We start from the raw sequence: 20,050 nt of genomic DNA, 5'->3' as shown, positions 1-20,050 counted from the left end.
TTGAACCGCCTATTGCTACCCTCCAAGTCATTACCGGTATTTAATTCTGGACCCACATTTTCGATTGAAATGTTATTGGGTCCAGAATCTAACACACGTTTCCCGGACTAGGTAGTTCTAGGACAGTCTTTTCCTGATCTTGTAATGATGTTACTTATTAACTTGCTGACATATTGCTTCCCAAGTCCATTCAAATGCATGCCATGCCTCGTATGAGATGTTCGGATTAATTTACTAATGTCTAACAGTGTAACATTTTTGAAATGACTACATATTTGCCTGAATTTCTCATTTGTGTCCTTGACAGCTTTATTCACAATTGACCAGTCTGTTAAATCATGTCTATGGGGTACGTTTGTCACTATCACATTTGTATGGGTCAGCTTACCTAGAGTCCTTTTCAGAATACTTGCAGCCTGATGGCCTTCATTTCTTGCTACGTCGTTGGTTCCACCGACAATAACTAGGACGTCGTTTGACGAGAGTTCATCAGCATTTCTCAAGAGGGCTTTCACTACTTCTGAAAAGGGGGCACCTGGTTGAATAACACTTGTCACTTCACTGTCGGCTCACAACTCGGCTATATTTGCTGAAAGGCCTCGACCGTGACTATCACCAAACAGTTTCACTTTCTTCTCCTTCCTTACTTTCTTGATCACGTTATGGGCGTGAATTCGGCGTTTTTTCGTTGGTGAACTCTCATCTCGGGAGAAAGAAGTGCTTCCTTGCTCTTCCCGAACTTCGTGTAAAACGCTGAATCTGTTTGTTACTGTAGGTTGATTTCCAGATGAATTAGGCCCTGTTCGCGACACTTTCCTGTGCCGCGACGTAACCTCACTCCACGACGCGCCAACACCATCGCATTTTTTTAGTTTTTCCACCTCTTCAATCAGATTTGTCTTTTCAGATCGTAACTTTTTAATTACAAGGTTTGCTTCTACCAAATCCTTATGTAGCACTTCTATTATTTTGTGTAGTGATTCAACAGTTTCATGGACAGATGAAGGTGTCATTTTAGGCCTACACACACACTCGCGTTCGTAGATATTACCGGTACAAATGTCCTTTTCTGGAGATAAAGAGTGATTACTTTCACTACTGAGAATACCTTGACTGTTCTTCTCACCATCTGTAACATTTTCTGTACATCTTACAGCACATTTCACTTCGTTTTCTGACAAAAACCGGGAACACTCATTACTAGCTTGCACTGCCGACGCCATCTTTTCTCATCTGCATTTCCTGTTTGGGAGAATAAATATTCCTTAACTTTACGCTTCTCAATGACGATATAGATGTTGATTCCCATACGGAGTGTGAAATATTTGTCCTGAATTAGTAAATTTATAATACCAATATAAATGGTCCGTTATTGGACATTATCATCTGATGGCCAAGCATTTAATAAACAGTGTCGATCACAGAAAGCACATGTACCGCACCCGAAACACTCGTAAAATATGTTTCTACCAGACTGGAATAGTGCCACTAGCCACTTCTGCGCTAATTCACTCACTGAACTAGTGCACTGATATTTCCTACCAGCTGATAACAGCACGTTGCCTGGTTTTGCAATAGGAAGGCTGCTACCCGAGTAGTTGTCATCTTTATTTCGAAACTCATCCGGAGCTGTGTGATGGATGTTCGAAAAAGTGTGTGTGTCAAATATGGGAACATTTCTTTTTCTCCACGTTGGACCCAAAAATATTGGGATGCGTAAATTATGCAAGGGTGTTCATTATTCGAGAAAATACGGTATATAGGGAACCCTGGACGTGCTAATAGAAGTCGTGTGCCAAACACAGTTCGAGAAAGAATAGGTCCAAGAAGTGATGGTAGGGCAAATGCTGCTAAAGAATTATTTGGGGTTTTTTTTTTCTTTCTCCAGAAATATTAACACATTCTACAGCACACTAATGAAGAGGCTGTCATCAGAAATATGTTACCAGTTACTGAGAAGGAAGTGTCAGCTTATATAGGGCTTCTTATTATGATGGGGCCTAACAAAGACAATAAGGTTGATTACCATGATCTTTGTTTTACACTACGGCTGCCCTGTTTACTCTGGTACCATGAGCCATGGTAGATTCAAAGAAATCACAAAACTACTTAGATTCGATGAAAAATCAACAAAGGAAGAACCACAAACATATTTGCAGTCCTCTTTTGTGATGTGGATACAAGGTACATTCTGAAAATGGAAGTGTACGCCAGGAAAAAGGAAAATGAATCCAGAACTGAAAGGGGTCCAATGGCATTGGTCACTAAGCTTGTATAGCCTATAATGAAGTGTGGTATAAAGAAATGTGACAACGGACAGGTACTACACATCTGTTGAAATTGCAGAGATATTATGGCAGGACTTTCACCTTACTTTAGAATGTACTTTGCAGGCAAATCGGGAGCATATACCCGAGACTGAAGTATGCAGCAAATAGATGGTTTCGTTCTTCTATGTTTGCTATCGCTGTCGGTGATTATGACAGTCCGCTAGTGACAATTGTTTCCTAAATTATGAAGGAAAAGCCTAAACGTAATCTCTTCATGCTTTCAAACCCAACACACAGGAGATGTGACGATGACAAACACAAGCCTGATATGGTTTTATTTTACAGCAGCACCAAGGAGGGGTTGACACATTTGACCAGATGGCTGTTCATTTTGAACTTCCTACAATGGAAAGAGAAACATCCTAAACTTTTGTGACAGCTATCACTGGATCTAATAAAACCTCAGAGTGATGAACAAGCAAAGGACCTTGCAGGCATGAATAAAAGTTATTAGTGCTATGGAGGAAGTTATGACAGCTGCACCAAGTGATATCAAGCGAGAAAGTTGCTACTGCTGTGTCCAAGCTGTGGCAAAAAAATGAAAAGTGATCAATTAGGGAAGTCCAAGGTTGGTTGTGTAAAGTGTGTGAAACATGTTTGTGGCAAGCATAGCAAGAAAAACTTTTACAATGTGAGCCTAGAAATGAAATTGACAGATGTTTGTGTTTAATTTTCTTTTGTAATTAATATTTGGGTGAGTTTAATATTTTATACTGAAGTTTTCCTTAAAATTATTCATGAAGTGTTGTTTCATAATTTATTTCAGTATAAACCGCACTTATGGCATTTTTTTTTTTTTTTTTTTAGAATGGGTCTCAGAAACCACCCCTTGGACCTCTATGTAACAACCAAACCTTGGTCCTTCTAGGGTCCAAAGTTTTGTCCATTGAATGCACTTGAATTTAACATGTTTTATGTACATGTTGGGATTATAATGTCCTTATTGTGCCCTTGTTATATCATGGAGACGACTAAAATTAGGTGTTTCAGAACTTGATATCTGCTAAAAGGAAATGCTGTTCAGTGTGTTTTCAGATTTTTTTTTTTTTTTTTATAGGACAAAGGCCACATGCAACACAGATATATAGAACTCTTCCTTAATTCCACACCTGGTAATTCTGGTGGAGGTGGCCTTGGCGGTGGAAACTTTGGTGGAATGGGCGGTGGTGGATTCGGGGGTGGAAGCGGCGGAGGTGGATTCGGAGGAGGTGAGTATTTTTCTTTAGTGCTCGTTTTCTTGTGCAGTATGGACAATCTGAAGATAGTTTTTATAAAGTGGAACCTCTATTACCAGTTCCCGGAAATATTTTCCCGCATTATTCGTTCAAGTTGCATGGTTCCGCGTGCATCCTAATTGTTTTGGAAATCCTGCATTATCGGTTCCTCACATCCGCTGCCACAATTTTCTAAAACATCTTTCTCAGGAGTTGTTTTGGCCCTATCAGTCGGTCCTGATAAATGACGGTAAATTTTATCGAAATAGTGTCCAGCGAGTTAGAAAAGTGAATATTACGTGTGTAAAACAGTATTTATTGACGCTTTAAAGCTTCAGTGGCACTTCAGGTCGTGTTTCAGATGAATGCCATCTGACTCTCTAAAGCTTTTCTTTTGTATAAATTATTTGTATAACAATGCACGTGATGGATCAGAGAGCACATTATTGTGAATAAACATCCATTTGTCCCAACTTGTTACGAAATAGTTTTATTGTTGAGGAAATTGTTAAACAAATAATAGAAACACAAACATGCTGATTATGTCCACAATGTTTATGAATGGCACAAGTGCTGAGAGCTTTGATTGAACATCTATTCGTGACAAATAGCACTGCACCGTAGACAATATCCTGGTTGACCTGGACGTGTTGGGCATTCGTAAATTCTGTTCATCTTCCTTGAGCGCACAGTGTACATCTCTTCCTCATAATCTGTTTCTTCCCTGGTGTTGGTTCGCACTTTACGAGAACGTGCTGCTTTGGTACGTCACGTGATGGGCAGTTCTTTTCACTCATTCAAGGTTACAGCTGCTTGATTACGTTCAATCTGAAATCATAAAATGGTTAGTGCCACCCGAGTACTTATTGAAAAGGTAATGTGAATTCAGTAGAATAATTTCCACAAAGTGTGTGAAAAGTTGCTTAGGCCAGTGAACTGTTTTCATTTGGGATGGGTAATAGGATAGCATCTGATCTTGTTTATCCACTCTTGGCATGAATTTGTTGTAACTGGCAATAGCTTTTTTACTGTATCTTTCAGTCTGTTTTCCACTTCCACAAGTTGTTCTCATACTCCGTCAAGATGAGACTTGCATCTCGTTTGTCTTTCCACTTGCCTATCATATCTCCATTAGCATATCTAGCAATTGTCTCCCCTTCTTTTCGGTTTTGCAACTATCACTTAAAGTGAATTTCTTCTATCCAACCTTAACATTCGTACAGTGTGTTCCTTTGAGTTTCGTAACCTAATCAAAACTGTAGTAATAGTTGTCCATTAAAATGTGGTGACCAACATATAACTACCTTTGAACCAGTATATATCGCAACTTTCTGTGTTAATCCTTTCGGTGTTGTCAAACCCCATGGTACTACAGCCCTTGGCGGGCCTTGGCCTTCCAAGCGACCACTGCTCGGCCTGAAGGCCTGCAGATTACGAGGTGTTGTGTGGTCAGCACGACGAATCCTCTCGGCCGTTATTCTTGGCTTTCTAGACCGGGGGCCGCTACCTCACCATCAGATAGCTCCTCACTTCTAATCACATAGGCTAAGTGGACCTCGAACCAGCCCTCAGGTCCAGGTAAAAATCCCTGACCTGGCCGGGAATCGAACCCGGGCCCTCCGGGTAAGAGGCAGGCACGCTACCCCTACACCACGGGGCTGGCTTTGGTGTTGTCAGCATCTAATTTCACTCCATATTTATGTCGCTTGTTCTGGATGTATTGACGAAATGACAAACGACCTCGCCAAAGGACCATGCTTTCATCTAAGTGATAGTTCACGACCTGGATAGTACACTTCTGACATCCTGTTGTTGAAATGTGAGATCACTGGTCTTATTTTGTACAAGCGGTCACTTGGTTTCGGTTCACCTTCACAGGATTGCTTGAAAAATTAAGATTGCACAATATCAGAAGAAATCTGCTGCGACTCATACTTGCTGAAATACCTTTATTATGGAATAATACATCTTTCTTCCAGTAATCTTGTAACCTATTCATTTTCACGTTACCCATGTGGAGAATCGCGCCCAAAAATACCAGTAGCTCTTCTAAAGTTATATCTTTCCACTGACAGATTTGTCTTTAGTTTCTGTACCCAGAAATATCTGTATGGCATTGTAATTAGTTTCATGTACAACTTCGTGGAGAAATATATCTTCCAGTAAAAGACAGGAATTGGTCAATAGGCTGGTCATCGTCCGGACAAATAAGAGGACTTACTAAACGGGAAAAAAGAGTCATTCCTATTGGATCACCTACCGAATTAATTTCCTCTTCATTTGCGGATGTTGATTGCATATTTTCACGAACACAGTCGTCTTCATTCATCGCACTGTTGTAACTTTCACTCTCAGAATTCCTCCTAATCGACCTCACTGCCTAATAGTATATCAGATTAGTTGTCAGAATCCTCTAACATTTTAATTAAATCTTCATTAGTATAAAATTGTCTTTCATACTTCTCCGTTGGACAAGACGGACCGGTCTCGGACCTGTTCACGATTTTGAAGGAATACTGATTGTCACCTAATTGCTCAACAATGGAACCGCACGTGGCAAATTGTTCAAAAGGTAACCTTCCTGCAGTGTCGGCATAACCACAAGCATTAATCACCAAGCCAGCGCGTTTCTGTGTAGCTCTAGAAACATCGGTCTCTGTACGCTTTAAAGCGGCAGCGGCATTGCTGCATATCACCTTGACACTTAAAAGCGTCAGTGGCAGTGAACATGTTTAAGAAACTATTTCCTTTATCAACCATTCAGAAATGTTGGTCCCATTAATACTAAATCCCCAATGAAGCGTTTTTCACAACAGGCAGAATTGAATATAAGGCATTCGAGAACTTTTGGGAATCGGTACTTGCATTCAAAATCATATTCTCAAGTACAACACGGTTTTTAAAAGTCGAGGTCTAATGGTAATTTATGCCGTACAAGACTTGCAGTAACTTATTACATGTACTGGTCACCAAATAACAAGGGATTTTGCGATCATGTGGGGCACAGTCTTATGTTTTTTATTATTATTATGTCCTACTTTTCACTGTGGGGAAACAACTGGTTTACTGGTTTATCACTCCTTCTCCTAGGATTTTTTTCATCCTCTTAATGAGGCTCTTCTCCTTTCTACATACCAGTTGGTAGTGGCGTTTGTATGTTCCTGGAGGCCCTTGAATTCAACAGCCTCACTTGGAAACTACTAGTTTCTAGATTTTATTTGTAGGAATCCAACCTTACCGCATATTTTTACTTTGAAGCAGGTAAATTATTTTTGTCAGCCTTATATTTCCATTAAATTTCAGTCTTCTTTAGTGCATTGTGTGAATCTTCACTGCATGCCTTCAGGTGTGTGGATCTTCCTTTTCTCCCTTTCACCAGGGACAGTATGTTAAGTCGTAACAAAGTGTGGAGGCAATATGTTGAACAGAAGTGAGCAGAATTTCACAGATGAGGTGAAGATGAGTTGCAATCATTCCAGTAGGCTGGCACCAGTAGTTTGAAACTGTGCCAGGCTCAAGTAGGGCCTTATGCTCTCCAACCCTCGCTTCCATGTTAAGGGGGGCTGTAACCGATGAGGTGTCAAAATATTGAAATTTGAACTACAGTAGTCTCGCTTGTCCTACCTAAACGGGGCCTGGAGTACGTCGGATCACCGAAAATGTCAGATAATAGAGAACAACTTGGAAAATGAACTAAAACAGGAAGGCTGTACTCTAGTACTAAAACGACATGTTTTGCGGTACTCTGTTTATTGAATTATCAATTCAATTGTACAGTAAATGCAGTATTGAACGAAAGCATTCCAAATGTCTTACGAAAATAAACTTGTCAACAAGATCTGCTTGCCTGCTGATTCATGTTTTCTTGCTGCGAGATCCCGCCATCGACGAAAAATCAGCACCTCCATTGCGCTTGCTTCCGGCTGTTGCTCAGCGTAGATAAATGCCATTTCCAATGCACTTAATCCTTCACTGTGAGTCATCGTTTTCTCCTTTTGTTGTGCAATGCCTCGTTCTTCATCATCCTCACTTCCATTAGCATTCACAAAATCAATAATATCAGGGTCAGTTAGTTCAAACAGCTGATCTTGTGCACACCACTTACATCTTCAGTCGTAGTTTCCTCACAGCCAGGAATGCTATTCAGTAGGGGCAGAATATTTTCCATGTGTTCTTGTACCACCTCCCCTCGATGTTCAACCTCACTCAATATGTTCCAAGACTTTGCTAATGTCGTTTCAACTTCTTCCCAAGACCGCGCTATCCAGTATGCCACATCTTTCATGTTGTTTCGCTTGAACTTTTCTATCATGTCATCATTGTCCATTTTCTCTATCAGGGATGAAAGGAGTTTCCGCCGATATTCCTCTTCAATGTTTCCAGCACACCTCGGTCCATTGACGACATAATGACGTCTCGTTAGGAGGAAGGAACATGACTTTGATGTCACCACTTCTAAGTTGCTCTTCATTTGTCTAGTAGAAGCGCTTTTCTAGGGAGATTGTTCAAAGCTAGAAATTTTTCTACAACTGGAACAAACTGTGTAAAAGAACAGTCTTTAAAGATATCAGCAGACATCCAGGCAGGCTTCTGATTCATGTAGTGGACTGGAAGAGCATTAACAGAAATGTTTTTATGTGCCCTAGGCTTCTTTGCTTTACCAATCGTAAGCAATTTTGCTTTTAAGTTCCCAGTAACATTACTCCAGGCAAGAACAGTAACTCTTTCCTTACTACACTTGTAGCCAGGTACAGACATCTCGGCTTGGGCTGCAAGAGTTTTTGATGGCAGCGTCTTGAAATTTAGCCCAGTCTCATCGCTATTACAAATCTGATCACTGGTTAATCCTTCATTAAGAATTATTTCTTGAAATTCCTTCTAAAATATCACAACCTCATTGGATTTGGCTGACAGTTTTTCTCCACAGATATTAAGTCCCCGCCAGCTCAGGCATTTTTACCACGATATGGGGGCTAGTTCCAGGTTTACTTATTCTACCATTACCTGTAATTGAGGAGCTATTTCAGAGATACCAGCTATTACAATTCACTCGTAATAATTAAGAATCACCCATCGTAATTACGCATTTACGAATCACACACACCACAAATTAAGATTTCTTATTAATTTTTAAATCTAAGTGTATGCCATTCTCAGAATATTCTTTTCGGATTTCTCAGCAATCATTTAAACCCCTTTCGTGTCCCTCGTTTAAGACTGCGCCGAACGCAGTGTGTGTTTCTAGTACTGAAAAAATAGGCACTTGTGAAGTGGTATATCGTGTGGAGTTGTCTTTGTTCGTCACATGATCAGACCTCTGTGCAAGTATGCGAGTTCTTTTGTCTTCGTTTTGGCTTCTGGCCACAAACTCAGTTCTATTGTGAATACTGTGTGCGTAACTGTTGAAGTATTTATTGCGATTTTGCTTGCCAAATTTGCATATATTGCTCTTCTAGAATATATGCTAATCGTGTGTTCCGAAATGCGAAAGGTTTGAAATAATGAAGCAATTTCTTTGGCAGGAAAATACGTGTAATGACGTTACCGTGACTAGTGACGCTAGTAATAAACCAAAAATAGTTAAATAACTAGCTGATGTACCCGTGCTTCGCTACGGGATTCTCAGAAAGACTGTCATTGTGGTTTTCCTACCTGAAGTCGTCGGAGGGAATGTAGTGATTAAAAGCAATGCTATATAAAATACTGGATCAAATTAATAAACCGCACATTTTCTCACTTTTAAGGAACAGTACTACGGTGCCGATCTAACAGTCCAAAGTTCCAGTGCTGCAATGACCAGACCGCAGACAGCCGTAAACACTTCTCTGCCATTATTCCGTTAAATATGCACACTGCTCATTCCAATCAGTGCTCAGAGTAGGAATTGAATAGCTCGAATGCTATGATGAAGCAGTTTGTTACGTATCAGTAGTATCAGAAATTTATCTAACTCCCCATCTACTTCCCGCCAATTTTCAGGCAGGCTGTTATACTCGGTACGACCGGGTGAGTTGGCTGTGCGGTTAGGTGCGCATAGCTGCGAGCTTGGATCCGGGAGGTAGTGAGTTCGAACTCCACTGTCGACAGCCCTGAAGATGGATTTCTGTGGTCTCCAATTTTCACACCAGGAAAATGCTGGGGATGTAACGTAATTAACGTAGGGGCTGCTTCCTTCCCACTCCTAGCCCTTTCGTATCCCATCGTCGCCATGAGTTCTATCTGTGTCGACGCGACGTAGAGCAAATTTTTAAAAAACTCTGTATACTTCGGTAATCCCATCTATCGGAGATGAATGGCAAGAGACACAAAGCAAATCACAACAAACAATGGTCAATGTAATGTTATTGTTGATCAACGTTATGAGCTTTCTGTATTGTAGGCCTTCACATTCACTTTTCTTTCGATTCTGTAATATAAGGTCGTCTTATAAAATCAATTATAGCGTAGACTGTAGTTCCTTATTCCCTGACTTTACATACCGATTTTCATTAAATTCTGTTTACCCATTTTCTCGTGACGGCGCTGGTATGATCTTAGCAAAAAAAAAATCCATATCCATGAATATCTCCGTTATCATAGCCGGTAAGGTCAAACTATATAAGACTTAAATGTTCGGAAATTGAATACTATGTAACTTTATTTTCATAGTAATTGTCAATAAGACCACTAATAACACAAATATTCGAGAATTAAATTTTGGGCCTTCCCCTAAACTACCTTTTTGCTCAGCGTGAATAAAGTTATTTATGGCCTAGATTGTAGCGACTTATTCCCCGACTTTGCATACTGATTATATTTATGATGGGACAATTAATAACAAATATTTGAGAATTAAATTATAGGCCTTCCCCTAAACTACCATTTCTCTCAGCGTGAATAAGATTATTTATGGCGTAGATTGTAGCGACTTATTTGCAGACTTTGCATACCTGTTTTAATTAAGATAGGACCACTAATAACGAATATTCATGAACACAATTTTAGGCCTTCCCCTAAACTACCATTTCACTCAGCGTGATTAAAATAATTTATAGCCTAGATTGTTGCGGTTCATCACCCGACTTTACATTCCGATTTTCATAAAATTCTCTTCAGCCGTTTTCTCGTGATGCGTGTACGTACAGACAGACAGAAATTACGGAAAAGTAAAAAATGCATTTTCTTGTTACTGTGGACATGACCGATACAGAAATACCATTCTTTTCAAATTCTGAGCAATGTACAGACAAAACTCTTATTTTATATATATAGATATATAGGGAGGAATACTCGAATGAATCGCCCTGTTTACTGCGTTCCTCAAAATAACATTCGCACGTGTTTTGTAGTGTGTGTAGCCGTGATGAGGAAGAACAAGACTGAATTCCGTGCTAGTATGAACTCCGAACTGTTAAGGGCTCTGATATTGCACAGGATGCACATGATATCAAAAGAAAAAGCATGTCACCAATGTACGTTTATCAAACAGGAACTACAAACTGCTGAGAGAGCAAGTAAGTTCTCAACAAAAGAAATGATCCTTCAACCTCCACTCAGATATGCACTGCAGATAACCTATTAATTTCTTAGGTAAGAATCATACACTCTTTATGTCAGTCTCTGAATATGTTACATCTGGTTGAATTGCATGTTGTTCGTTGATTTTTCAATGATATGTAAGTTAGAAAGACCTCAGAAAAAAAACTACGACCTCCGCTGCCGCCATGCCCTAACAGATGGACTACGAATTGCCTTTCTTAAAAGTTGGCATCTCTGGCTATTTAATGGTGAGATGGCGACAACGGTCTAGAGAGCTAGGAATAACGACCGAGAGGATTTGGCACATTGACCATGCATCACCTCGTAATCTGCAGGCCTTCGGGCCGAGTAAGCTCATTGGGGCTGTAAGTTTGGTTTGGTTTAGGGTTGTTTGTAAGATTATAAGTATACATATTTCATTTTTGTGATGTTTAGCCAAATTGTTGGTGGTTCAATCGTTCCCAGATTTTCAGTTGTCCTGTGTTGTACTTTTTCTGTGGTCTCTCCAAAAACAGAGAATCGAGGTAAGTTAAAACTATTCTAGGCTATACTAAATGTGCATTAAAGTTTCCATTCACAACACTGAATTTGAATGCTGTAGTTCCCTTACAGAGGCTTCAGGAAGGAGTCCAAAGTCGCTTCAGTCTTGTGCCGGCAATGGTGTTCTTTATCACAAAATTCTCCACTTGCTGAATAGCCACTAAATCGTCTAGTGTTATCATTTACTGCATAAAATGATTTTAAAACAACTAAAGCACTCATGACTGCAGACTGTGTTGGTACATCGGTGATGTCCCCGTCCTGCTCGCTCTCGTCGGATTCATCATGCGAGTTAGTAGGCGTAACGAGTTCAAGAATTTCACTCTCATTCAGATCCCCAAACACAGGCACACCTTCATCTGCTGTTACGTAATCTTTAAATTGCCAGGTAACTTCCAGCTGAGAAGAGAGACTATTCCAGTCTTTTTGCAACTGATACAACATAATGTAAAAACCTGAACACTGTGTAGTTCTTATTCTGCCCCCCCGCATGAGTCGCAAAAAATTTCCAGGTGTTTAACCTTAGTACATACCTGCCGACTTTCCCGATTTAGGTGGTAGACTCCCGATTTTCAAAAGTATTTCCCACCTCCCGTTTATTCTATTATTTCTCCCTATGTTAGCTTAGTTTTTTATGAACTTTAAAAATTTGTTTTCAAATCCCGCCGTTTCAGCTTTGTACGCAAGTGGCCGGAAGTCCTTCGTTCACTGCTGCTTTCAAATTAAATATCGACATTTATTAATATGAGAAATGCACGCGGATGTGCGATGTTTATTGAAACCTTTGTATAGATTGGATTGTCAATCTCTCGTTCTCGCGTACTATGTTCATGTTCGTTCACATCAGTCTAGTCTATTCTAGAGACTAGTCGCTATGTTTGGAGTCTTTTTTAATAATTTAGTGACAGAATTTCAAGGATAGCGACTAGTGACTTTTCTAGAGATTTTAGGAGCCATTTGGAGGCAATTCTGACAAATTTTAATTTATTACTTGATAAAAATAACATAGCCAATGGTTGTAGCCATGTTGAACACTGGATCTCTTGAGATCTCAGAAGTTAAGCAACATTGGGCGTGATCAAGATTTGGATGGGTTGCCACACGCTTTTGGGGGGGGGGTTGAGGGAGTGGAGGAGCGGAAAGGAACTGGGCACCCTACCTTGCATAAACTCCGGCTCAGGCACATCTCTGCGGAGGTTCGGACCTGCCTTCGGGAAGAATACACGAGCGAGAGTGTGATGCAATATTTTCTATGAATTTGCTAAGTAATGGCATCTTGTGCATGACCGATTCACACGTGTGGAGCAGGAGTTCATATTATTTTTGGAAGGTTTATCAGAGACCCATCATATCTCACATACTTCCTGTGAAGGAATAGATATGTGTAATTTTTAACCTTGTAGCCTCGTATAGCAACAGTTGGGAGACAATAAGTGTTATAATATATCAATAGTGCTCTTTTATTGCACAAAACATGCAGAATAAGCAGTTTTGACCAATTGTATCTCCTGATTCCTCCTGATTTTCATATCCAAATCTCCTGATTTTTGGTTTTGTAAAGTTGGCAGGTATGGTAGTATCAAGTTTTGTAAAAATGAAGTTATAGAGCATTGACACAACCTCATCAGAACCCTCTACTCCTACAGTCTCAGGGTAGCAGTAGAAAAACGATTCAGATGTTGAAGGATTATAGTGACAGCTGTCTCCTCTAATAAACATCATTAGTAGAGATATATGGGATGTGTAGGTTTTCTGAAAATCCATTGTGATTGACATAATCTTCATTTTTCATGCTTAATTTTCTCTTTTTCTTGCATAGAATGTGTCAGCTGTTTGTGATTATTCGGATCCATTTCAAGTTTTTGTAGTTGTGATTCCAAATCAGCCTTTTCATCAGGTTTCAAAGAACTCACCAATAACCTTTCTTCTATTGCCTTTTTATCAGCCAGATATTTGTCACAAGTGCGAGGGTATCCAAGTTATATCTTAAATTTCTCGTTAAATATCTTCCTATAAAATTCGTAAGATACTTCAGGTAAATGTTTGTCTTTGTACATTTCACACATCTTACGTATTTTCAAATCTTCTAAAGCACACAAGTCTTTTACATTCAGTCAGGCCCAGATTCATGTGAACATGACCTCATCTTCAAACTGTCAGTCATTTTGCCATGCTTTAACCACTTCTTTGTGTTGTTTTCACTCTTTGTCTCATACACCACATCAGAATAAGTTTCAGGAATATCGCTCATAGTAATATTATATTTTGCACTTCACAAAATAATCTGCAAAACACAGGAAATATCCACTATGCAGAAGAATGAGTCACAAAGCAACTGACTTCATTATCAATAACAACACTGGAAAAGATAATGAATCATGGGAACAAAATTACTACCATCCTTCTTGCATTGTATACTGACATCCAGCATTCTTGCAGTGTGTACCAAATTTTCTTTTCTTCATGTCTCATAGACTATCCGCGATTTTAACTTTGCCGTTTAACCCCATATTCTGTACCATATAAAGAATATAATGGCACCCTCAGGTTATTTTCGATGAAAAAGTGACATCCATCATTTTTGCAGTGGACTCTTCAATTGTATACCACCCCCTCCCTTATCCTGCCGGCCAACATTCTGATAGTAAAAAATGTTTTCAACCAGCGGGTCTTGAACCTGCTAATCATGGTGTTGAACCATAATACAAATTCAATACCGTAACGATCATGGCTATCGCGCTAGCTGACTTACACATGTTATACAGGGTATTACTGCAGTTAATAAGACTATTACAATTCAAATAATTATTTGAGAAAACTGAGTGATATCGTGAAACTTTCTCGTAAGTAGTGAGGTAAGAGTCTAGCGGCCTGTTTGCATGTTCATAGAGCTTACGATGCACAGCAACTGTCGGATCTTTTTTTATTGGTCTTTGTAAAACAATGTCTATTGATAAAACTGGTATTGCCGTACTTCAGGAAGATAATCGGTCTTATTCCATACATTTTCATACATCTTCTCAACTCATTTATTTTGCGAATTTACCACAACTTCACTTACAACCTCCATGTTACAAAAGTTAGTTCTCGGTTAGACTACTTCTAGACCAGAACTAAAGCCGGTTCATCCTCAGACTAACGAGAAAAGCTGCCTATGAATAAGAAAAATGTTTGTCTGCAAAGTTTTACTGCGTATTAGTAAGAAGCCAAGAAAATTAAAGTCCAAAAAAATTATGTTTGTTAAAGTTGGAATTCAAAACATTTATGTTCATAAAATTAATGGGTTAACCTTGTGTTTTGTAAAAATTCTACTGTACAATGTATGGGTGTCATTATTACCATAAAATATTGTGTAAAAGTAGCTAATGTGTACACAGCGAGCTGTATGCTGTGAAGCTCTGCAGTACGCGCTGTTCAATGAGCACAAACAATTTCTGCTGTGTACAGACTCCTTGAGTGCGCTACAGTCTATAGATAAGTTTCCCTCGGTACCCGCTGGTGCAGCGGATCCAGGACCTGCTGGCCGGGAGTTTGGTTGGGATGCCAGCACCAGAAGTACGTTTATGTGGCTCCCAAGCTACATGGGTGTAGAGAGAGGGAAACGAATTAGCTGACAAGGCTGCCAAGGAGGCTGTTTCGTTACCATGCTTTTTCACAGTCGCCATCGCCAGTGTTCGCGGATTCTGCTTCTCCACACACTGCCTACTACATGATAATGTGGCGTTCCTTACCGCTGAATACAAAAGAATTAAGATTTCACTTGAACTTAGCAAATATGTTGCACACTGTAAACACAGTGAAGTGAGTGAGAAAGTGCAGGAAGCTACTCCTGCACATTCCGGAAGACACGTTCTTTCATGATGCGGAGAAATTTTAAATTTAGATTACTCTTTAAAATACTAATTTTTTTTAATGTAAAGGCAGTTTTGAATTAAGTCTGAATTTTTTAATGGGACCGATATTGTTCTTCAAATTACGAATTATCCGTATTTCGAATTAAACAATTTTAATAACATGCAAAACTGCACCTCATGTTTCGGGGAACGAGAGCTTCAAATTAGGCAAGATTTTGAATTAACCCATTTTGATTTATTGAGGTTCTACTGTATTATGTCGCCTTCGGATCAATCACAGCATAGTAATGCACTCCTACCTAGTGAAGGGTGAACGCCCGCCAGTGTGTACTTGCGGCGGTCATTTATCTGTGGTACACATCCTTAGAGTGCCTGGATCTGGCCGATCTGCGCCGTAGTCTAAAACTCCCGAGTGCCATTTCCCTCATCGTACAAGATGACAAGCAGTCAGCAGACCTCGTCGTCCATTTTACAAGGGATAGTGGCCTTATTTATCCAGTGTAAAAAGTGTATTTGCTATTAGTGTGTTTTTGTTGACTACGCTTTTATTCCATTGACTATTTCAGTTCATGTTTGTGTGTTTTAATGTGTTAATTTAACTTAGAACTTGCAATGCCTTATTCCATTGCAATCTATATTTTCCATAATTTTATCGGAAAATAAGGCATTGCGAATTAAATCCACTGATTATTTTAATTTCATAATCATTTTTCATCATTTGTTTTAAATTTTAGTCAGTGGTTATACAATACTTTAAAAATTTTAATTATCATGTCTTTTTGTTCCATCTTGTACCATTTGGGGCCAGTGACCTAGCTTTTGGGCCCCTTTAAACAACAATCATCATCCTGTAAAACTAGCTCTTACAGCATTCTAATAGTGTCTTGTTACAGGAAAGTTTCGCTGTACACCATATTATTATAACAAAATCTGCCTTTTGTTATTACTAGTCATATGTCATGGTTCAATTCTAATTTTTAGTGTAGTATTTTGATTTAATTTTCAGGCTTGGGTAGCAGTTTCCAGAGAGGTTACTCAAACAACTTGGGAAGTGCAATGGGATATAGCAGCCAGATGGGTGGTAGCAATTATAGCTCGTTTTGAAATGCTGTTGGATTGCTCCTCAAGAATCATCTTGTGAAGTTAGCACTTCCGTTTAAAGACAAGAAAATCATTTGGCGATTTTCATTTGACAGCAATCTGTGGACTTACTGTGATGCTCTGGTATTTTTGTATGTGGAAGAATCCCTAAGGTTGTTTTTAAATTTGCATTTCTCTTATTTAGTTTGTTCTGTGAATGAAAGTAAAGAAATTGCAACTTGTTACTTACTCCAGACTTTGATTTTATCAGCAACATACAAATCATTTTTTGTAGTAACTCGATAATATGCTTACAATTGAATTTTGAAGAATTATCACCCTTAGTACCAACGAGTGTGACTTGAATGATGGTTTGTAATCACTAGACCTGTCCTGCTCATGGAGCATGTATTGTGGACTTTGTCTCCTAACTTAAGGAGAAAAATTAATGTGTGTTAAGTGGAACACGGTTATTGGCAGTATTTATGCAAGTGCATTTTATCTGCTGATTTTGTGTAATGTTGGTTTTGTTTTCATCTTACTAGGAAACTGTTGATATGCTAAGAAAGTTTTGCCTACCTACAAGAAAATGTTAAGAACTGAAGCATTGTAAGGAAATGGTAGTGAATTGATAGAAATAGCTTTATTACTTTGTTTATAATTCATACTATTTCTTTCACTTCCATGTGAAATTATTTTTGACATCCTTTGCTGTGTCTAGGAGGGTAGTTTTAAAATGTGTGTAATTCATTCGGTAGACAGAATTTGGGCCTTCCATTGAATACTCTCAAAATAAATGTGAAATGAAAATTGTACTTATGTATTGTAGTTATGAATGTGAAATTTCTCAACTATAAATAATGCACATGCTGTACTGTATGTTCGTCTGATCCCTATGTATTGGCAGTTCTCAGAATTATAAAATTGATTTTATTTCTTTAAACTACTGTATTAGTGCAAGTTCATAATAAACAATCTTTTGTAATTTTAGGCAGTTGCTTAAATCACATTAGCTTGTGTCCCTTTCCTATCCTTGTATCCAGTATTGACATGTATTGCACTGTTGGTGTCCAATCATCGACTGCCTCTGTCTCTTGTATAATATCTAGGCTTCTGTTCTCAGGGGTTCAGAATTCTTCTGTTGCTTGTTGACATAATTGGCCAGTGGTCTAATTGTTACTTGAAATAAAATTCAATAAGTGGACTAAGATGGATTTACTATCTCAAGAAGGAACTCGTGAATTTGATAGATCACATCTTCGGTGCAAGACTGCCACAAGTCAAAAGGTACACTTTTGCAGAAGCATTTAAAGATTTTGAGCTAATAGGAAAAATTTAATATTTACATAATTAAAATGAAAGGTATGGATTAAAACAATTTTTCATTATTTGGTGATTATTTGCTAGTTTATTCTTCTCAATAAGTAATGCCACATAACTTTGAGCTGAAAATCAGTACAGCTTACTTTTGCAGTGGAAACTAAATTTTTTATAGTTAGCTCTTTTGCACATTGGTTTACGATCTCCTAGTTTCATCTTCTATCAAGTCTCATGTAGACAAAACCTACTTATAGCCACTGTTTTCTGTAGCTTCTGAAATACTGGTGATACATAGATGTAATATGATTCAAATCACATAAAGTTACCAAATCCTTCTTTGCTTCAGATATGCCATGAGGCTGTTTATAAACCTTCTGCAGGTTTAAGGATCCTGTGTGAGGATGACCCCCTCTGCCTTGTCGATCTGCTGGAACTCTTTCACTATAGGATTATATTCAAGAATGAGTGGCGCATCCTTCCTTGCTTGTATCACATTGATGTCAGAACATACAGTTTGGTCTCCTTGTTCATTTTTGTTGAATTTGCTGCCTATTTAACTAGCTAAAAGCTTCAAGTCAAAAAAATCATCCGTTTCCATCTGCTTGTCTTTATATGGATTTCCAGTCTTCTTACCAGTTTGTATGTTTGTTGCCCATTGAGCAGGAACATAAATGGGGGACGCAGATGAAGAATACACCCACGGTATCCCCTTCCTGCCATAAGGGGCGACCAAGGGATGATTGAATTTGAACCATAAAACTACTTGCGATCAGTACCATCATGCGGGGGGAAACATTGGTCGCCTTTACTTGCGAGTAGTACCACTAAGTTAGGTATACAATAGGTTCGTGATTAGTAGCAATATTGAGGAGTCACTATGATTAGTACCACTATCTGTGGAACACTACAGGCTTACGTTGCCTGTGATTACTGCCATTGTGAGAAACACCACAGGTCTGGGCGTTGCTTGTGATTAGTAGCACTATGTGAGTGATGCTGTGGGTCTGCGTTGCCTAGGGTTAGTACTCTTTATGTGAGGAACACTACGGGATAGTCCCAATGATTAGTACACCTGTATGGAACACCATGGGTTTGCGTTGCCTACGAGTGGCTCCATTATGTGAAAAACATAAAAATTCATACGCACCAAACAATATTGTCAATGCCGTTGAAAATGCCTTGTTTGTTTTATTTTTTTAAATGCTGAGGCGAAACGAACTTACGGTTTTAAAGGAGAGAATCGCCAGCCGGGAAATGTACTGTGTTGCTATGCAGTGCACAAGGAAGCAAGACTTCCTTCCCGGCATAGGAAAAGTTTGAAAAGCCACGATGTTTTAAGGGCGTCGGGCACTTTCCATGCCGGTACACGGCATCTAAAAATGCAAACAGTACAGTAATCCAAAAGATAAAGCACTTGCCCAGGGAGCCAGCATAATTTTTCCTTGTCTTTAAATCATGTTTTTGTTCCTTTCGTTGCGTGAGGTTATGTTTGCCATTGTTTGATACAAGTGCATTATTTGATTAATGTAAATGCACCTTGTTGGATAAATTTTTGAAATTTGGAAAGTCTAAACTGAGAATCAAGGCGATTGCATGCATTAATGAGTCTTAGAAGTGCCATGGCAGGAAATCGTACAAGTTTAGTCACTGTACTGTTGTAATGTGGACGGAAGTGAGACTTTCTCCTCACGTCATAGGAAAGTTCGATAAGCCGCGATGTTTTAAGGGTATCGGGTACTTTCCGTGGAAGCACAAGGCATCTAAAATGCATACTGTACAGTAATCCAATGAATAAAGCACTTGCACAGGGGAGCCAGTATAGATGTCTCCTCGTCTTTGAATCATGTAATGGCACCTTGTTGGATACATTTTTGAAACAGTATTTTTCCATGGCATTTGGGAGCTTTAAACTGTGAATCAAGGTTAATTGCATGCAGTAATGGGTCTTAGAATATATTGTAACGTTACAAGTGTTGGCATTTCCGAAGTATGTGTTGGCGGTTAATTTGAAATCACGTAATCCGAAGTCCGATTTTTGCGTCCCAACGACTTCGAATTAACGAGGTTTTACTGTAACTAACTCATCATCACTTAAGTAGTTTCTTCCATCATGTGCAATATTAATTTCACACCCACATACCGTGCAAAAGGCAAATTTTTCTCCCTTTCTTGATTTTAGTATGCACGAAAAATC

At 39.0% G+C, this 20,050-nt stretch overlaps 1 protein-coding gene across 3 annotated transcripts in view; it reads left to right on the top strand.

Moving 5' to 3' along the window:
• glo (glorund) overlaps positions 1 to 17,526 on the top strand; it is a 159,929-nt gene extending 142,403 nt beyond the window's left edge. For 2 of the 3 annotated variants that reach the window (XM_067136772.2, XM_067136773.2), the window contains exons 9-10: positions 3,388 to 3,538; positions 16,463 to 17,526. In XM_067136772.2, the coding sequence (XP_066992873.1) occupies positions 3,388 to 3,538; positions 16,463 to 16,560 (249 nt within the window). In that variant the 3' untranslated portion in view covers positions 16,561 to 17,526. Of the gene's footprint in view, positions 1 to 3,387; positions 3,539 to 16,442 lie in introns of all 3 variants that reach the window. The other variant, XM_067136774.2, reaches the window with a different exon arrangement.
• Positions 17,527 to 20,050: the final 2,524 nt, after the last annotated feature.

The sequence above is a fragment of the Anabrus simplex genome, chromosome 1, assembly GCF_040414725.1.
Source record: "Anabrus simplex isolate iqAnaSimp1 chromosome 1, ASM4041472v1, whole genome shotgun sequence".
NCBI classification, from domain to species: Eukaryota; Metazoa; Arthropoda; class Insecta; order Orthoptera; family Tettigoniidae; genus Anabrus; species Anabrus simplex.
The sequence above is the reverse complement of the archived record's forward strand: the minus strand, read 5'-3'. Positions and strand labels throughout refer to the sequence as shown.